Source organism: Poecile atricapillus, chromosome 3 (assembly GCF_030490865.1).
Source record: "Poecile atricapillus isolate bPoeAtr1 chromosome 3, bPoeAtr1.hap1, whole genome shotgun sequence".
In the NCBI taxonomy this organism is placed as follows: Eukaryota; Metazoa; Chordata; class Aves; order Passeriformes; family Paridae; genus Poecile; species Poecile atricapillus.
In genome coordinates, this window is record NC_081251.1 from 68,588,779 (window position 1) to 68,607,564 (window position 18,786).

Consider the following 18,786-nt stretch of genomic DNA (forward strand, 5'->3'; position numbering starts at 1 on the left):
AATATATGGTAACAGCAGGAGAGTGGAAAATATTACCAGACTCTTTTAAACAGCCTGAAAAATAAGAAACTTTTCTAGTAACTTTCATGAGTATATTCAACCACAAGCACTTTCAAATGCTGTGTGATTTTAAGCTGCCTGAGTAACCTCAGTATTATAGTTAAACTGCATTTTTCAATTAATTTCAAAAACCAGTTAAAAATGTTTCAAATCTTTCATCTTAAAAAAAACAAACAGCAACACCAAAGCCAAAACATAAATGTATAATATTGCTAGAGGGACCATTGGATGACTTTGTAGATAAAATGGGCTATTTAGGAAAGCTTGTACAGTAATTCTCTGGAAGAAAAATTATTCTCTCAGTTTTCCCTTCACCAGTTCTGTTAAACTTTTTTTTAAGAAAGATGTGAAAGATTTAAAGAGTTAAGAATGAATCATGTTCTCTCATATCTATGCCAATACTTTTTTGTCTGTTTGTAACCAAACTTCAGCTTAATGTGTAGAATAAGGATGATCTTTACTATACCAGCAAGACATTAAGTCAATTAGTTAATATTTGTATACTGTTTTGAAGCTAATTAGTGAAGTGAAAATCCCTAATTATTTTTAGCTGCATAAAGCAGTACAAAGTGCCATAGGTTACAAAAAGAAGACATACTAATATTTAATTAATTATCCAAGAGAAAGGAGAAGTATGTGAGGTTACATCTACACCCAGGTTTGTAACAGTAGGCAAACGCCTGGCCAGATAGCCCACAGGTACAGATAACACTATAGCTGGAATGCCAGCATATTTGCATTGACCTCTGCACTATTTTGTACCAAAAGTATTTTCAGGGAAAAAAAACCAAACAAACAACCTAGGATAGACATCCATTTTGCGTTCTGTAAAATTTTGTGACATGCTCTTTTCTGTCATTCCTTTAATTTTTATTTTTTGGTGAGGCAGCTATTGATGGAAATCTTGGTAGTCATACAAAGTGCTTTGATTCAAAGAGGACAAAAATTAGAACTGCAAATGAAGAACAGACTCAGACTAAGATATGACTTACAAAGTTAAGAAATTAAGTTCTTTGAAGAAAACATGCTAATGTGGATACAAAAGTGTACATACCTGAGCACACAAAAATAGATGGTCACTCTCCTAAGGACAATTTTCATTAAAATGACAAACTGAATTCTTTCAGGGGGGATAAAATATTAGAAAATCATGTCCTGCTTTACAAAAGAGAAAAAAGACAACTTTTTCTGTACTTACATCAAACGTGGGTGTGCTTTGCTTGGCACTCTGGTTACATGGCTCTCTGAAGCAGTCAGTGAATGGAAGCAAAAGACCCATTGCAATAATGCGAGAACACAGTTTTTCTGCTTCTTCTTGCGGTGCATTTTCCTGCTGGCTGAAGAGCTTTTCCAACAGAGTTCGTCCTGCCAAGATGATGAGAGATCAAGAAGAATTTGTAGCTATATGCAGGACACAAGAATTTAGGCATTACAGTGTGTATTGAAAATCTGAATTATTAGAAGTAAAAGCTATTAAATAAAAAAAAGTTCTTAAGAAATGTATTTGATAGTAAGTCTTCAATATAAAGTATTTATACATAATGATTTTAAGTGACCTGGAGCCTGATTAATTAGGACATTCAAGAAAATATACGTATATATTATATATGCTGGCTGCACTGTGAAAAAGGAACAAAAACCATGAACCGTTATTGTGGCATCAATTTCCTATATAATTGTTCCAAAGGGAGAATCAAGATATTAGCAAGAGATGGAACAAATTCTTCCAAGGATGTCACACAAAGCTAGTACAGAGTTTGGCCTCTTTATTCCTTGAATGAGCCTTTGTTTTTTAGAATCATCAAATTATTATAGTCTCTGAGAAGTTTTGCTGTGTTTCTTTGGAGAAACTCTCAATAAAGGAATAGTAACAAAACCCCTCATAACTATTTTGTATGAAACTGTATTTTATATTGCTCCAGAGTGGTGGAGTGCTCCAAACTAAAATGCAGGGTCAGAAGCTGCAAATCAGAGAAGTAAAGCTTTTAAAGAGCAGGAAGATACTGATTCCTCTTATAGGGCCAGATTTCATGATCAAAGTGTTTTCTTTTGTTATCCAACCAGAACATGAAAAGAAAGTATATATTATAAAATATATTAGAGGAGAAAATATTAGTGGTTTGAAATATGACAATGCTTTGTGAGTTAAGCCAGAAATAGACTACAAAATTAGTTACATACACAGGTTGCAGTAAAATCTACATTGTAAGAACATTAAGTTGCTTAAGCTCTAAATAGTCAGATGTAAAAAGATGCCAGAGTTCCAATTCACATGATATCGATAAAGAGATGAAATAGATCTACTGAAAGAAGAAAGACAAATGGGGTAATAAAGTCAATTTTATGTTTGAGTATAAACTTGCTGAGAATACAGTTTGTACTGAAGTAAGTTTCTATAGCTTGTTTTTTCCACCCCTTCATTCAAAGTCAAAGGTATTTTTAAAAAAACAAACAAAAACCAAAACGTGTTAAGAAAGCAACATAAAGTGTACTTTAGCATAGTAACAATGATATTGATAATTATAATTCTACTGGTTTTTACATGAAAGATTTCTGATTGAACGCTGACTTTATTCAAAATGTAAAATTTCCCAGGCTTTCTGAACATACTAAAAAGATTTTTCTTTTAAACATCTGGAAGCAATTTTAAAAAGATACAGTAAGTGACATTTGGCTAGGAGTTTCTGTATTATTTTAACTTCATGTGGCAATGCATCCTAAAATAAACAATGCATTAAAATGCTGGAAGTTGTTTCTAAGATTTTCTTCTCCACATCTAGAGATCTGATAATTATCTGATTATAAGTCCAAGTTTGATAGCCCTTTATTAGACAAAATACAATACATTCAAGGGAATAAAACAGGAGATGAGCTATGAGATAAACTTGTATGAGACAAATTTTGTTACATTTGCCAATTAGTTTGCCTCTGTCCCTTGGTTACACTACCTGAAATGCAATGCCAACAAAACTGCTTATTCAACATATCCCTCTACCACAGTTCAGCTGTTAATTTTTCAAAATAATTTATTAGTTCAAGGTAGTCTTTCTTGCTGACCACAGAGGATCACTTTGCTCACACCCCAAAAGAAAGAATTATGCAAGAAAATGACACATTTCTGCAGGCTATATTATATATTGAAACGTTATCCATAACCACAGAATGTCAGACTTGATAGATTTTGTTTTGCCTCCCCTCCACCCCGGACATTTTAACATTTAAATAATCTTGTCATGTTTAAAGAGTCTTCTCCTGCATATTCAGACCCAGAATAACCCCTTCCTTTAGCTTTGACCTAATTAGCAGGAACAATATTTGTAAATTACAAAACAGGAAATGAGGCTTTCCCCCCCCTTTAATCCACCTATTCATTTGCTAATTTTTATAGCATCTAACTGTCTTGCTCAAATTCAAATACATTGTTCGGAATCTTAATTACTATTCAGTTGGAGTTTAATTTTTATAGTAGTTTTTAACAAGTTTCTAAAAATACTTTGGTATTCAAACAACATAAAATAAGTATATGTGTAAAAAAAGTCATCCATGAATTTAATTAATGCAGATTATGGTAAGAGAAGTGATATAATTTTGTCCATGAGAGCATGAAGTAGTCTTAGAATAAGTAGGATAGTAAAAATTATTTAATTATCTTAGCAAGTACTTTCTAATCTAGAAGAATCAATAATTTGATTTAAATTGATCTCAGGCTAAATTTCAGTCAACTCCAAGACTTTGAGCTACGATTTTGCACTGTTTGTTTATAAACAAAAGGCAGCAGCAACAGCTTTTGGCCTCAGACACCTTAATCACCTCATATTCATAATTTACATGAGGTAATACCTTCAGGAGGTGAAGATGTTTGCAAATAATCTGGAATAATTAAATGACTAATAATTTCACAATTATTAGATGACTGGCTGATTTCTGCTTCAGGTGTGAGTGAAGCGGCAGAGACTTTCTCTTGACTGCCTTTACCTGCCATGAGAACAGTAGAAACTAAAACTGAAGTCTCTGAGATACCTTTTTTTTCCTCTAAGAGGTTAAATTACCACTATTTGTGTTTAAAACATTTCTTCCTAGAAATTCCAGGTCATGAAGTTCCTGAACCCTATTCTTACCTTTCCCCTAATTATTTTGGCAAGGGATGGGGAGCATACTAAATTTTGAATTAGGCAAGGACTTCAGCTTTAGATCAAGCCAGTATTCTGAGGATCCTGCCAAAAATCTTCAGCAAGTATGATGACTATAAACTCAGAAGATATTTTTTTAGGAGCTTAGAATTACTTATTAAACCACACAAAGGGATAAAAAGACTTTTGTTTTTTCTTCTCTTACAAAGGATTGCACAATTAATCAACTACAAGAATGAGAACATGAGATTAAGTTTGGAAGTCTCAGATTCTAGCCTTCTGGGGATATTTTGTTATAATTTTGCTACTGTGACTCAGCCAGAATCTTCTGGCTCAGTTTCCAAGTTCCTTGTTCTCCACCTCTATATGATCTGCCTCTTTCTCCCATTCCCATGAAGATGAAGCACTACTGATGTTGTCTCCTCTACTATGACACAACAGGTTCTCATCCAATCCCTATGACCAAGAATTGAACACCACTGTTCATGAAAGCCATCTCTGTAGAAAATGCAATCTATTCACTACTGAATGAAAATTCACCTGTCCCAGTATGGTTTCCATTCATATTGTCTCCCTGTATGAAGAAGGTGGGTAAAAAAGAGTGCTCAGTATTGTCCACAAGCAAATCCTGACTCAATGAATTCACCTTATAGATCTTTGATATGCTCAGAAGACAAGCCTTTCAAAGGCTACAAGGTGAGCAAGAAAATCTTTATCAATCAGCAGTATCATGAAAATGTTAGCTTTGAATTTTCTTAATTATTGAAGGGAGGAAGAGACACGAATGGAAGTGAGAATTGGAAGAAAATTAGAGTAGTCATAGTCGTACTGAAAACACACACAATTCACTGAGGCACTGAGCTACAGCAGAGCTTGCAATAATGCTTCCCTGAGGATCTTGCTATTATAACCTCACATTTATCTTTAGAGATGTGTCTTCCATCCTCCTTATGCCGGATTTGCAAAAGCCCGGGAGCACAGCTGGCAGTGAGCACCAGTTGAGACGAATGATCAAAATGAGTTTTACTCCAAAAGCTCCCCCTTCTGCCAGTTTCAGTGATTGTGTCTCCAAAAAACCGGAGCACTACACCACACTTTCACCATTAACACAGCAGTTGCATCAGCACATCTTAAGCTGCACACACTGGGGACAGATTTTCCATTTTTATTCTTCCTAATGCAGAGTGAACAGCTTCAGTATAACACCAGTTCTGAGCACCCTACTCAGTCACCTCAAGAGTTAATTTATGCACATATTGCTCACATCTTCAAAAGCTGAAATCTGCTTGCTTCCTTTCCCCCCAGTTTACTCCATTTTTTGTCCATTTTAGTAAGATCAGAAATGCTCCCATAGCAAACTGATTTCATAAGCTTTGAAGCCAAATGTACCACAGACCTTACTCTACTTCTGGGAGACAGTACAGAAAATAAAGGAAAAGGAGGAAGAAATAGACAAAATGGTGAATTTCTGTTTACATTATTTTTAGTCTTGCAAAATGTGAAAAGACAATTGTAGTCTTCTTACAGTTTCTTATTTAGAAAGGATTTCAATTATGAACCTAGTTTTATAAACAAAAAATAACAACAAAAATACCCGCAAGCCAATAAACAGAGAGAAAATAGAGTTGCATTCAAAAGTTAGGAAATGCTGTACTTCAGCTATTTGCTGTTTCATATTAGTCTAAATCCTTCCTTTGTTTCAATTATTTTTTGATCTCCCTTTCTACTTATGCTGCCAGCAAGGTGGCAGCTAACTCAGGCCTCAGTCTTCTGGCAGAGTACCTGAACAGTGCAGCACCAAACGTGCCCCAGAATGCCAGAAGAGGACAAACATGTCAGAGAGACAAAAATACGGCAAAGATGTTCAAAGATTTTTCAGCTGAGATAGCAATTGCAACTACATGTAGGTTCTTAAATAATTTTCAGTACATATTCATGTGTTCATTGTATTCGTTCAAACTATACAGCAAAAGCTTAATGAATAATTTTTCAGGGCAAATCAATCACATTCCATTTTCACCCTTTTGCTGTTCAACGTACTTTACCAGATCTCAAATATATCAAACACACCAACATTTTACATATAAAATTATTAAATCAATGATAAAAAAGTATTAAAGTTCTTTAATGTTTTCCTATATTTCACAATCTCTTCAAATTTCCAGTTTACAGCTAACCTGTATACTCAGCCTGAATATAATGTGCGGCTTGTGACTACTGAGAAAGAAGAGGTTTTCCATGATGCACATGTAACCTGGGGAATGAAACAGAAATTGGTATTCTAGCCAACTTTTCTTCAAATAATAAGCCCAAGTACTGCATAAGTGCATATTAAATATGCATTTGCAGTATAAAAAGAAGCAATTTAGTTTTGTCTGTTGTTTCACTGAAGACTGACCTGGGAGATTATGCCCAATATTCCAGGATTAGAAACTGCATTTATTGTTCTTTTTCACTGCAGAGTTTCTAATCCTTTTCTGATTTAGATTGGTAAACTGTTCTGGTTTTCTCATCCTGTGAGGTTGCTTTAGCTCTTTTTTGGGATTTTTGTTTTTTTTTTTAAGGGATTGAATTTTTATTGACAGATACTTTCCTAAAATCATGTGACAGATTTCTCACAGTCTGGTTACATAAAACATGGAAAACCTAGCAAGCAACAGGCCTCCACACAATATAGTTTCATAACAAAAGGAAAAAAAAAAAGAAAGCCTTCTGCTTCGAAAAAACACAGAATAAAATAAAATTTGAAGTCTATAATTTCCAGGCAACATAAACCTTAAATATAACAAAATTGGTCAAGGTCTAGGGTTAGGGCAAATATTGCCATAATACTGTCAAATATATTTCCTTTTGTTCTTATTATCAGTGTAATAGCTGATCTCTGCCTTCACTGGTTGTATAAAAGCCTATGTTTCTAAGAGGGGAAGAAAACCCCACAGATGTTATATATTGATGTATTTTTTATATATATACTGCATATTATCATATTATACATAAAATAATATTTTTTCATATTTAGAGTCTATATTTTTAGTATTTAGAACATTAATAATTAAGTCAGGGATGTGTGGAAATACCAAAGAGGATTGTCCTTCCTTCTCTGATGTTCTGCCTCCAGATTTCCTGGCTATGTTCACAGGGATGGCATGAACTAAACCCACACATCATCTTAAATTCAGAAGTCAAAGTAGAAAGCCTGTCTAAGCCTGAGAATTAAGCAGAAGACATATCAACACTATCTCCCTCATTCCCACAGTTTTCAATGTCTGCCTACACACAGTTCAATGTAATTTTAAAGTCAGAAATATCTATTTATCAAATTACAGTGAATAATGTATTGATTGAATACATTCATAGACTATTCAAACAACTAGAATAAGACTATCAATTATTAATTTCACATTTTTCAGTCCTATACTTGATTGTCACAGTAAACACTATGCTTTACTTTTGCCAAGTTTTCCGAATTTCTTGGCATCTCAATCTCCTTTTACAATGTCTTATCTCTCATGGTGCACTTGGTAATTGTTAAAAATTTTCCATGTAACTCTTCACTAGCTCTAAGAATAGGACCAGAGTACATCAACCCCTGTGCAACTCAAGCAGGCATTTTTTCCTTTATTTTAGCCTTATAATCATCACTAAAAACTTAAACATATTCTGGGTTGTGCAAGACAGCTTTAATAAGCGTATAACTGAGATTTCAACTCGGCTAAGAATGAGCAATGCACTACACAGAAAAACAAAGAGCATCACATAATGCTAACAGCTCCAAGAGCTTGAGACATCCCAAAGGGAGCTAAGGAACACATGTGCATGCTCCCTTTTGGAAACAAGGGTATTAGCTGCTGCTGGAAGAGAATCCTGCCACTGTCCCCAGGGCCACCAAAGGGCAAGCAGGGCAGAAGTAGCACCTCATTCAAATGGCCCTGAAATTCTGCCAGAAATGCCCTGATGGAAAAGGCAGAGATCTGAAAAAATTTGAGAAAAGAATTCTCCAAAATTAAAGGTGAAAGAGAGAGATCACTGAATTAAGGAAGTAAAAATTTATCCCAGAAGGAATGTTACAAACCATTTTCAAAAAAAACATATCTCCCTCTTGATCTGTAGTTTTCCTTGACTGAACCAAGCAGCTGTATTTTAAAACAACCTGTTCATTTGTGCTGACTATGAGACATGACAACACCACCAATTTCAGCATATAACCCATATAATCTTAAGTTATAAGATTAGTTAAACATACACCATATTTCTACAAATCATGCTAGAAAGCATATGAAAATCTAGTTAATGCAGACCTTCATCCTGATGAATGAAATCCTAAGGTCAGCTCAGTTCCTAATTTTGAAATTTGTGTCATAATACAGGAATGCAGAAGTAGAGTGACAATTTGACTTGGTAGTGAAAATATCAAGTCCTACAAGTGCAGTGGTCAGGGCAAAGGTCAGGACACAGATATACACTTGTGTTAATTATGTAAGAAACTTCCTGCAGCCTGACAGGATCCAGCAATCACAACACTGGGGGGAGCAGGACAAATGATGATGTTCCTTCAGTGGGAGTAAAGTAACATGCCAGACTCCCTTATCTAAAACCACCAGGACTTTTCTTCTTTGAATTAATGATTTGCAGTGTTACCATTACATAAGGAAATGCAGATGAATGCCTTCTTACCACTCTTGTGCTGTCTGGAAAGCAGCTTTAAATAAAATGTTATCAATGTATCAAATGCTATTGATCTTTGCTAAAACCATGCTGCATTTTGTTGCTTTTCTTTACCCTTTTGTCATATCATCCATCTTATCATTTCCTCCTTCAAGATTTATTCCAAGGACTTGCTTGCTGCTGCAGTCAAAAACATGAAGAAAATTGGCTTGATTATTTGCAATAACAATATTTTACTTTTTATAAAAAGCAGTTATTATAATTTTGCCATCACCAGAGCTCCAAAATGTATTAAAATATTTGTGATAGGCTGTGACAGTGCTTTCAGCATTCTTTCAGATTAGCAAGTCTGTGAAGCACTCTGTCTCCCTAACTTGAACATAAGCTCCTTGAAATTTTGCCTTCGTGGTGACTAAGATTTTACACCTTTCCCCCACAGTGAATTTTTTCTTACATGTGACATATGTATAACAGGATAAGCTGAGACAGAATATTAAACTATTCTTTTATCCCTACCTTTTTCTAGATGTCAATTATACATGTCATTTAGTGACATCAACATGTGACATATATAGGAAAAGATAAGAATACCTCTTTCAGAAGCTTTCATATAAGAACTTTCAGAAGCTGAAGATTTTAAAATTATTTTTAAATGCCAGACAATTCTTCAGTTATATTATAGCCATGGCACAGAGTACAAAATACCTTTCTAAAAATATCAACAAGATGCCCCCCCATCCCCAACATTAAATTACTTACGTCCTTCCACCTTGATTTCTCTTCAGTTTCTAATGCAGTATTATTGCAGCTTACAGAGGTACATTTATGAAGCTTCTTTATTATACCAATTTTTTATGAAGGATAACCTATATGTGTCTGTCTACCAAATCCTTTAGGGACCATATGTATCTTTGGCAAATTTCATATTGTGTTTTCCAGGTACTTAGCTTCCTCTCAGCAAGTATTTAATTCTGTCCTCTTTACCCTTTTAGTTTCTGTGGTGATTTGTGATGTGAAAGCAGCAGTCTGTGCCAGGTTCTCACAGACTGCTGGAAAGCCGCAATTCTTTCTGTCTAGCTCTTTTAAAGTATGAAGCTCCTCTGATGTCTTTTTGGGCATCTATTCCTAACAGCATCTTTCGTCAGTCCAACCTGATACACACTGTTCCTTACAACCCAATTTTGTAAAACTTTATTCCCAATGGTTCAACATTTTGTTCCACATTCCATACAGTCTGGCCTATCTCTACCTTAGAAGTAAATTCAAGAGTGTGCTCAAGCAGCCAAAAGTCACAAGACACAACTGAACTCACCCAAACTAGGCGGTCTTTAAAGAACAACACAACACATTTCCTTCAACCTACTCACCAGCTCCCAGGCATGCCTTAGCTTTCTTGCCCCTCCAGGAGCTGTGTTCACAAGGCCTGCTAATCTCCAACTTTAATAACTCCTTTTCCATATTTATCAAGATGTACAAAAGCTTTTCTTTGCACCCATAACAAACAACAGTTAGATGAAGAAAGGGGAAAAGCAGAGAGTTAGAACTAGATCCCACAAAAACTAAAACTAGACATGCACATCTATGTATTTGTGGCGATATGTTCTTCTAGACTTTGTTTGAAGACAACCAGCTCCCTTGCTATAATTGGACCTTTATGCTCTTTCACTGATGTAAGCAAATATTGACCTCAACAACTTCTCAGCATAAATTATTTCTTGACTCTCTGCATGACAAAATAGCACTTGAATACACAACCTCTTTAATGAAGGCAATGGTTTGGGGTTCCCCCCCCCCCCCGCCTTTTCTTTTTGTTTAAATGAAAACTCCATTTTCTTCCATGACTTTCAAGAGATGTTAATGTATACAGTTATTGTGTTACTACAGCACAGATTTCTTTCTTACAGTGATTTATTTTTTTTTCCTTATCTGTGCAAAGAAGAGGAAGGGATAGGTGTTACTTTTTCCCTGGCACATACTATCTCTTCATCTTCAAGGGACAGCTGAGACAGATCTCAGCATCAAAAGAACTCTAGAATGCAAGGTGCCTTCTCTAATTAGTTCCACAGTAAAGTTATCAGTATTTTCTCCTGATTCAAATTCACACCAGGTTCAGAGCTCCGGCATTCCTGATAACTTTTATATAGATCCCAAAGCCAAAAAATTCATATTTATACTGGCAAATAAGAATGTCTCAAATCTCATTTGTGACTAGGCTTTCCTGCCTCTACTTAGCTATATATGTCAAGACATCAAAAAAATTAAATTCTCAATATTTATGTACTTCTTCTATATTTATGTATTTACATTTAGCTTTATACATATTAGAGTTTACTTTTACAACTTGTGATGTTTACACAATCTCATAACCACTGCTTCTTACTGTTGCAAAACTGCTAACTTAATGTTTCTACTGCTGTGCAACTACAGATGAAAGAAGCAACGGTCAGTATTTATCTGAGAATAAAACAAGGTTTGGCATCAGAAAACATAACCTCCTTCCTGGTCAGAAAACCTAGCTATTTCCATTAGTGTGAATAAAAAATTCTGGACAGCAACAACATGGAAATAAAAGGAGGAGCAGACATTTTTTCACTCAAGGTAACACAGCCCATATGGTCCCTAATTTTTCTTTACATGAACTGCAGTGTAGGAATGCAGGAAGCTGCTATTTCTTAGAGAAAATAATAGCATGATACAGCTCCTGAACCCACTTTTCTGCCTTTTCTAAAGCATTTAATGAAATGCAACTGGCCTTCTATTATCATATGAAGAGGCAGGAATGAAGTGACACAATGTAATGTCCTAACATCTGTCCATCACCTTCCTTTCACAGCTTCTTTCTGCTTCTGCCCTGTTCCCTTTGTACCAACTCACCCCATTCCCAAAAAAGATCAACTGCCTGCATAAAGTTTCTGGAAACTTGCAGTCCAGCTAACTGCTACAGAATGGTGTTTTTAAAAGTACCTAAAAATAACCAGAGCTGCAGTCACCCGCACCTACACATATATGGTTCATCACCGCTACTCCTTATGTAAGCTGAAATTTTGGCAGAAGTAGTTCAATACACTTGGCCATATCCTAAGCTTGATTAAAACACTAAACAATCAAAATATCTTGGGTAACTAGTATTTCTGTGGTTTTTTATCGCCATGATTGACATTAAAACTTAATCCTTCATACACAATCAGCCTAAAATCTCTAGAGTTGCTTTTCAAATCCAAGTTTGTTTTTCCTTAGAGCAGTACAGCTAAAAAAAAGACCTGTCTCAAGAAAAAGATGATTTTTTTTCTTCAAATAAGTCCTACACACAGTTGTTTTTGTTATTTTTTTAAATAGACCAACCATGCCCCAAGCTATTAAAAATGCATGCATATTAAAAAAAAATAATCAAAATTAGATCCAAGAAATATAATCAAACTTAAACTCCACATAATTATTCCCACTGGAATAATCCACTGCTCATTTCACAGAAATGAAGTCACTGAAGCACACAACATCCTTTAATGGTCAGTTCCAGATAGATGTCTTGTGTGACAGATATTCGTCTCAGAACCAAGCAGAGATGCATAGACCTCAGCTATAAGTTTTCCCTTTTTTTTTTTTCCCTTTGCCCCCCAAAAAAGACCATCAGACAACCAAGACCACATGTTGGTACTCCAGACACGACAGGCTGCCAGTCATACCTCAGATTGTGGCTGCCTAAGAGAGCCACCCAATCCCATGACCAAAACCTGCTACTCCCAATGAAGTTCTAGATAAAGATCAAAGTATTAATCATGAGATTCCATCAAAACAAGCCTGTGGCAGCACTTAATTCCAGTGAAATTAGTCATGTTGCTCCAAATCCCATATTGCAGTGCTGGCACAGTAACACTAAAGTAATTTATCAGCACTCAGCACTCTTTCAATAATATATTGCACCCCACTTTCAAACACATTTTAGTGCAGTTGAAGTGCAGTATTGGAGCTATCCCCTTGCCCCAAGTTTTGTCTGTACTAGGCAAAAAGAGGAGTATCTTTCCCTTCAGATACTTGCTAGCAATACTCAGTGTAGCGTGTGATCACATACCACATGTAGAGCTGCTGTTGGGCAGCTCCCTTAGTTAGAGGAGGCTACACCCATCTGATAAAAGAATCATTTGTGTTACTGCTAACAAGCATGAGCAGTGAAACAGCAAAACATAAGTAATCTTAAATAACAGCTGCATGATAAACAGTCTACTCAGAATGCCAACAGATACAAATCCATATTGTGTGCAGCATCACATGAATCAGAAAGAAAAAAAAAAAAAAGCCTTGAAAAAGCATTTAGAAAGATCTACTTTATGTCTCAGAAACAAACTTTGATCCAACTTTTTCAAGTTTTCACATACTTATCTATACTAAACCTTTGTATATGCCTGTAGACACTGCACTGCAATTGCAAGTGGGAAGATGGCATTAGCACAGTACAAAAGTGAAATAAAGTGTCAGAAATCAGAAAGCAGACATGAGTACACAAGCACAGCACCGACTTCAGGTTTTGTTTTATGGTAACCAGGACTTGTTGATTGTCTCCTCTTTACAGATAGAGCAGAAAAAACCATAAATCTCTGAAGAAAAATTTAAAGATAAATTATCTGTTTGAAAGATCTTCATGCAGCAAGAGTGTTACAACCAGCCAGCAGAGATTAGGAAGGGCATGGGCTTGTCTGGGACAAGTTTAATTACCATCTGGGGCAGCTGATGGGACTCATTCAATTTATGTAAAAAACACCCTTATTAGCTCCTCTGAAATCACTGCACCTCAAATTAATGCAAGAATTAAATCCTTTAAAAATCTGTCTATTGGCTCTTTCATTTCAGTTATGTTAATGTTTGGAAACATAAATTTCATTTTCCCACCAAGATATTCACTTCAAATTAGTGCAAATCATTCACTGCCACACATGAAAGTGAGAGAACCAACTATTGTTGAGCTCTTGTTCTCCTGGGACCATAAAAACCATGGCTCCAGTGTGCATTGGGTAATCAAGAACTTGTAATTACTGTCACTACAAATTCAAATACATCTGTCCACATAAAAAGTGAAATAGATCCAATGCCTGAATTACAAAATGCCCATAAACTTGTCCATACCACTTCCCTAAGAACTGTATCAAATTCAAAATTCTGTACTTTCCTTCTTATATAAAGCAAAATTAAAATATGCAAATTCTCTGCTGTTCAAGTCCTTGGCTTCCATCTACATTTTACATTAAAGCAGACTTAAAGAGTTAGTATGGCTCACTGTGAAAACCAAATGGGACACAGCCAAACCACAACATGGTGCAAAAGTAGGCCAATCATCTGCATAGAACCTGCTGTCATTGAAATCGATGATAGAGTGTTGTGGAATATTTTTCTTGATCCCAGTTAGAAATGCAGAGCAGCACTGCAGTCACTGCACAACAAAATGGGATTTAATGCTGTAAGCAAGAAGTTGTTTGGGATTGGTTTTGCTTTGTTTTGGGGTTTTTTTGAACTAGAAATATCCCACTATAAAGAATGTTATTTCTAAAAGCCTGATGCTAATCCCCAAATCAAAGTATCTCATGTATGCAAGTAAAACACAACATTTTTCACAAGTAGTATCAAGTTACAGGGAAATTATTTATGTAATAATTGCTGTACAGAATGGTTTATTGAAAGAGGATTTTCTGCTCTTACAGCAATGGCAGTTTATGGAAATAGTAATGTGAAGTTTAATTTCCCTTTTTTTACATACACTAGTTGTTATTTTTATATTCTTGATAAATTTTAGCTTGTAAATACATTTTTAAAACTATGAATGGCCAAACAGAGATGAGTCATTTCCAGTTCCCTCACTTTAAGCTTTTCTGCATGAACTGAAAGATATAATTGTCCTCTGCCCGTAAAGACAGCTGGTATGTACATGCAAATGAGGGTCACTGTAATTTCCATAAGAGACAGAACTACTGTTGCATTGGACACTGGTCCCTTCACAATAACAGTCTAAAGCATTGGTGGGAAAAAAAACAAACCAAAACAAAAATTATTAGTAAGTAAATCAAGACCTTGTGAGGAAATGTGAAAAAGTCTACTTCTCAGAAATCAGGTATCTAAAAAGAAATACCATGTTCTTGAAGTTTGCCACATAAAATTTATTTCCATCATAGCACCACCGTAAAATCTAATTACTGATGTGGCAATTAAAAATTTTCTGGGTTGTTCATAAGCTGTCAAATGTTGATAGCTAAAAATAAAAACCAAACCAAACCAAAACAAAAACCAGTGTGCATTTTAAATGCTATAAATCTGAAAGCAGTGAACACCTCAAACTGGAAAAGTTTAGATAGCATGTCTGAAATTAGTAAACAGATGAAAGTGATTTAAAACAAAACAAAAAAAAAGATTCAGCTCACTTCACAAAGGGCTAGTCTCAGAGGGGACTGGCTTTTTCTTTGTTAAAAAATTTGAATTCTAATTTTCTAGGCTGAAATTGGGAACTTTTGCTCAAGGCTACTGAAGAATGAAAGCATTGTGATTTGAATCTAGAAAATAATTTTAGTTATTTACTTCATAAATCATACTCTTTTATTTACTTTTCATAATACCACAAAAAAATCTCACTCCATTTTTGAAAGAGGATGTGCACATATATGGTTGCTGTCCTCATGCATCTAGAACTGACTTCATTCAGAACAAAACTGATATTATCTAATAGCAGGTGCTCTTAGAGTATGTTCTCTTATTTTATGTTCTACAGGTTCCTTAAGTGAAAATACATGGAATACGTTGCTGAGTTTTCTCTGTATACATACCTCCTATGGGGCAGAAATGTTCCTATTTATGAATACATTACCTTTAGAAAGAAAATTCAGATGGGGGGAAGGGAAAGGGAAAAAAAACTCAGAAGGAAAATATAACCATCTACTCACACTACTTCATTTGTGAACTTTCTATTCCCATGTCCTCATGACAGGATGCAAGCTGCCTAGCAGGCAAGGTAAAAAATACTTTACTGAATGAGTCACCTTATGCAGCCTGAGCAGCAGCCTGTCACAGCTACCAAAATTGTACAACCCCCAGTTTCCCTTCTCCTCCCCTGTTTTTGCTGCCTTTCAATGCGTTAACATTTCTTTCTTCTCCCCCTGCCCCCTTCTGAAGAGGAAATTGGTTCCTTTCTGAAGTGCTGTCCATCTGTGCTTGCATGGCTTTTTCCTTTTTGTACTAAGCAAATCCTCATCACTGCCTCAGTCTAACACCAGGTGCAGCTCTCATATGTTTATAGCACACTGGAAAAGCACCTAGCATAAGAAAACCCCAAACAGGATCCTGGTTACAGAAAGCTTTACATTTGAAAGATCTATTTATGCAGAGAGTTGGTCTGCCTACAACAGTGCAGCTTTAGCATTTTTCAACAAGAATAATTTAAGGCATTCAGCCTTTTCCTACAGGATGTAGACAAAGGAGACAAGTAGAAAGAAAAACTTCAAAGAGTTATGCACTTCCTTTACTGGCAGTACTGCCAGACTGATGAAATGTGGCTGTGTTTGTAAGATCAGGCCTTGGATTTTAAAGCTGTTGGCACACATAAAGAAGATAATGCATGCAAAGTATTGCATGCAAGGAATTAAAGTATTTAAAAATATTTTCAAAGCTGTTGTGGGGGGGAAAAAAAACCCAAAACAACTGTTAATACATATCACTCACCTGAAAAGACATTGGGAAATGTCTCTGTAGAAGCCTGGACCCCTGAGGACTTCCTTGAATGAGTCAAAGGCACTCTTTCCGTTTGAAATTTCTCTCTAAATCCCTTGTGCTCCAAATAGTCTGCAGAGCTCACCTTCTCCGTTACCTCGCTTTTGTGATTAGACACCTCTTCTGTCCAGTCTGCAGAGCGACTGAACAAACCTGCCAAACTAGCAGACCTCTTCTTCCTGACCGAGACTTTTTCCTTCTTGTGGAAGGACTCCTGCCTCCTGGTGAAAAGTGGGCTCTGGGATGGGGAGGGAGAAGGTGAATGGTTGGGAGAACTCAGTTGCCTAGTTGTGGTTTTGATGTAACAGGGATTAATTAGATAGGGCTTAAAACATCGGGAACCAAGCATCGGGCTGTCTGCTGTTCCTTCAGAGGACAAACTGCCATTTTTCATTTCCGTGGACAAACCATTGCGCAGCTCCTCTTGACTGCCTGACACAGTGTGTTTCCCTTCCTGAGTCTCAGCAGCACGATCACGGCCTGCATCTGAAATACCACCCTCTGTTACTGAGCCCTGAAAATCAACAGCCTGCACTTCAGCAATTTTAGCCTCAGCATCTGCCACTGAAGTTGGAAAGGGTTGTGTAGAGCTGTGTGTCTGAGACCCGTTTTCTACTGCAGTTCTAGTCAAACCATCCTGTAGTTCACTGGCTACAGCATCCACTCCAGCAACGAGCTGTTCCTCAATCAGTGGCTGATGTTCTTGTGTTTCAACTGAGCCGTTTCCAGGAGAGCCTGTGCCATTTACCACTTCTGTAAATTCACGTTCAGTCGCACAGGAGACGGGAATGTTTTCCACGGTTTCCGATACCGCTGGAAAAGCCCCCTCGGTGTCTGGGCTCTTCTCTCTCTCAGTGCTAGCTACCGAGAAAAACCGTTCAAAATCTAAGGGGGTTGCCTGAGAATTAGCCAAGTGTCGGCCCATTGTTTTGGTGGCGAGGTCCTCAGTTCCAATGTTAATTGCCCCCTGCTGCTGCTGCTGCTGCAGTCTAATAGCTTGCTGGATATCAGAAAGCAAATCCTCTTGTTCTGCGGCTGAATGGAAACTGTATATATCCGTATCAGAGCCAGAGCTGGTCCTTTGTCCATCCTGTGTCTCTGCAGCAGCTGGAACAGTTTCATTTCTGATTTCAAAATGTTCAGCATCTGTGTCTGAGAGACCCCCTTCGTCTGCAGAGATGCTTATATCGGGAGTTTTGGTTACAATTGAATGAGTGCTGTCCAGCTCCCCAGGCTGCAAGGCCTGGCTTTCCAAAACATCCTCCCGTGAACTGCTATTCCCATCTTTAGCCTTGGACAGATTTTTTCTGATCCTCAGATTTGAAAACACAGAGGGCCTGGAGTCCGACTTACCCTTCTTCTTACCCGATTCGCCTCCTTTTGCATGCTTCCCCAGTCCCCTTCTGCCTCCCGATACCTTCTTTGTGCCGTCCGTATCCTTGGGCCCAGAGGCATCTTCTCCTCCTTCTTGCACATCACCTGTATTTTTCTTTAGCTTCCCATCTTGATTCCCCATGATTTTTCGCAGTGCACCACCTCCGGCAATCAGGCCATCCTCCCGGGTTTCATTCCTTTGGCCTGCCGGCGAGATCCCCTCTAGCGATCCAGGTTTGTTTTCAAGCGGTGGTGATGCAAGTGAAGCAAACGCTTGCTGTGCCTCTCTCCCATCTGCTAGAGCTGCCTTTTTGCATAATGTGCTGCTCGCACTGGGCTCCGCTGGGACATGCTCAGTGCAGCACTGAGAGCTGCAGACAGCTCCTTCCAATGGCTGCTGCTCTTGGAGCTGCCTGCTCGCCCGGCTTCTGCTGCACTCTTGCTGCCTCAGGAAGGATTCTGTGAAAAGTGTTTCCTTTATAAAAGTCACCTCTTTTTCCACGGTTTTTATTGCCTGCATTGCAAGCTCAGCTTGTCACCAAATCATTTATAATTTCAGTATTTCCAGCTCCTGAAGGGAAAGAGGAGACAAAAAAAGTTAAAGCAAGGTACTTTAATTGTTCCACAACTGCTCTGCAATTGCTTAAACAAATCGACTAACAAACTTGGAAAGAAAAATATTATGATTATTTAATAGTTTATAAGGTGCTTAAGCATATGCTGCTTTGACGGATTACACAATACCTCTGGTGATTTATATGTTTGCTTTGTAAAGGCCACCAAAACAATACACAATTTTAAAAGAAGAGTCGTT

General features: G+C 36.9%; 1 protein-coding gene across 1 annotated transcript in view; it reads right to left on the minus strand.

Moving 5' to 3' along the window:
- Positions 1-18,537, minus strand: part of FMN2 (formin 2) — a 155,958-nt gene extending 137,421 nt beyond the window's left edge. Inside the window, exons 1-2 of the mRNA XM_058836733.1 lie at positions 16,551-18,537; positions 1,259-1,425 (exon numbers count right to left, since the gene is read on the minus strand). Coding sequence (XP_058692716.1) covers positions 1,259-1,425; positions 16,551-18,492 — 2,109 coding nt within the window. The 5' untranslated portion in view covers positions 18,493-18,537. The remainder of the gene's footprint in view (positions 1-1,258; positions 1,426-16,550) is intronic.
- Between the last annotated feature and the right edge of the window lie 249 nt (positions 18,538-18,786).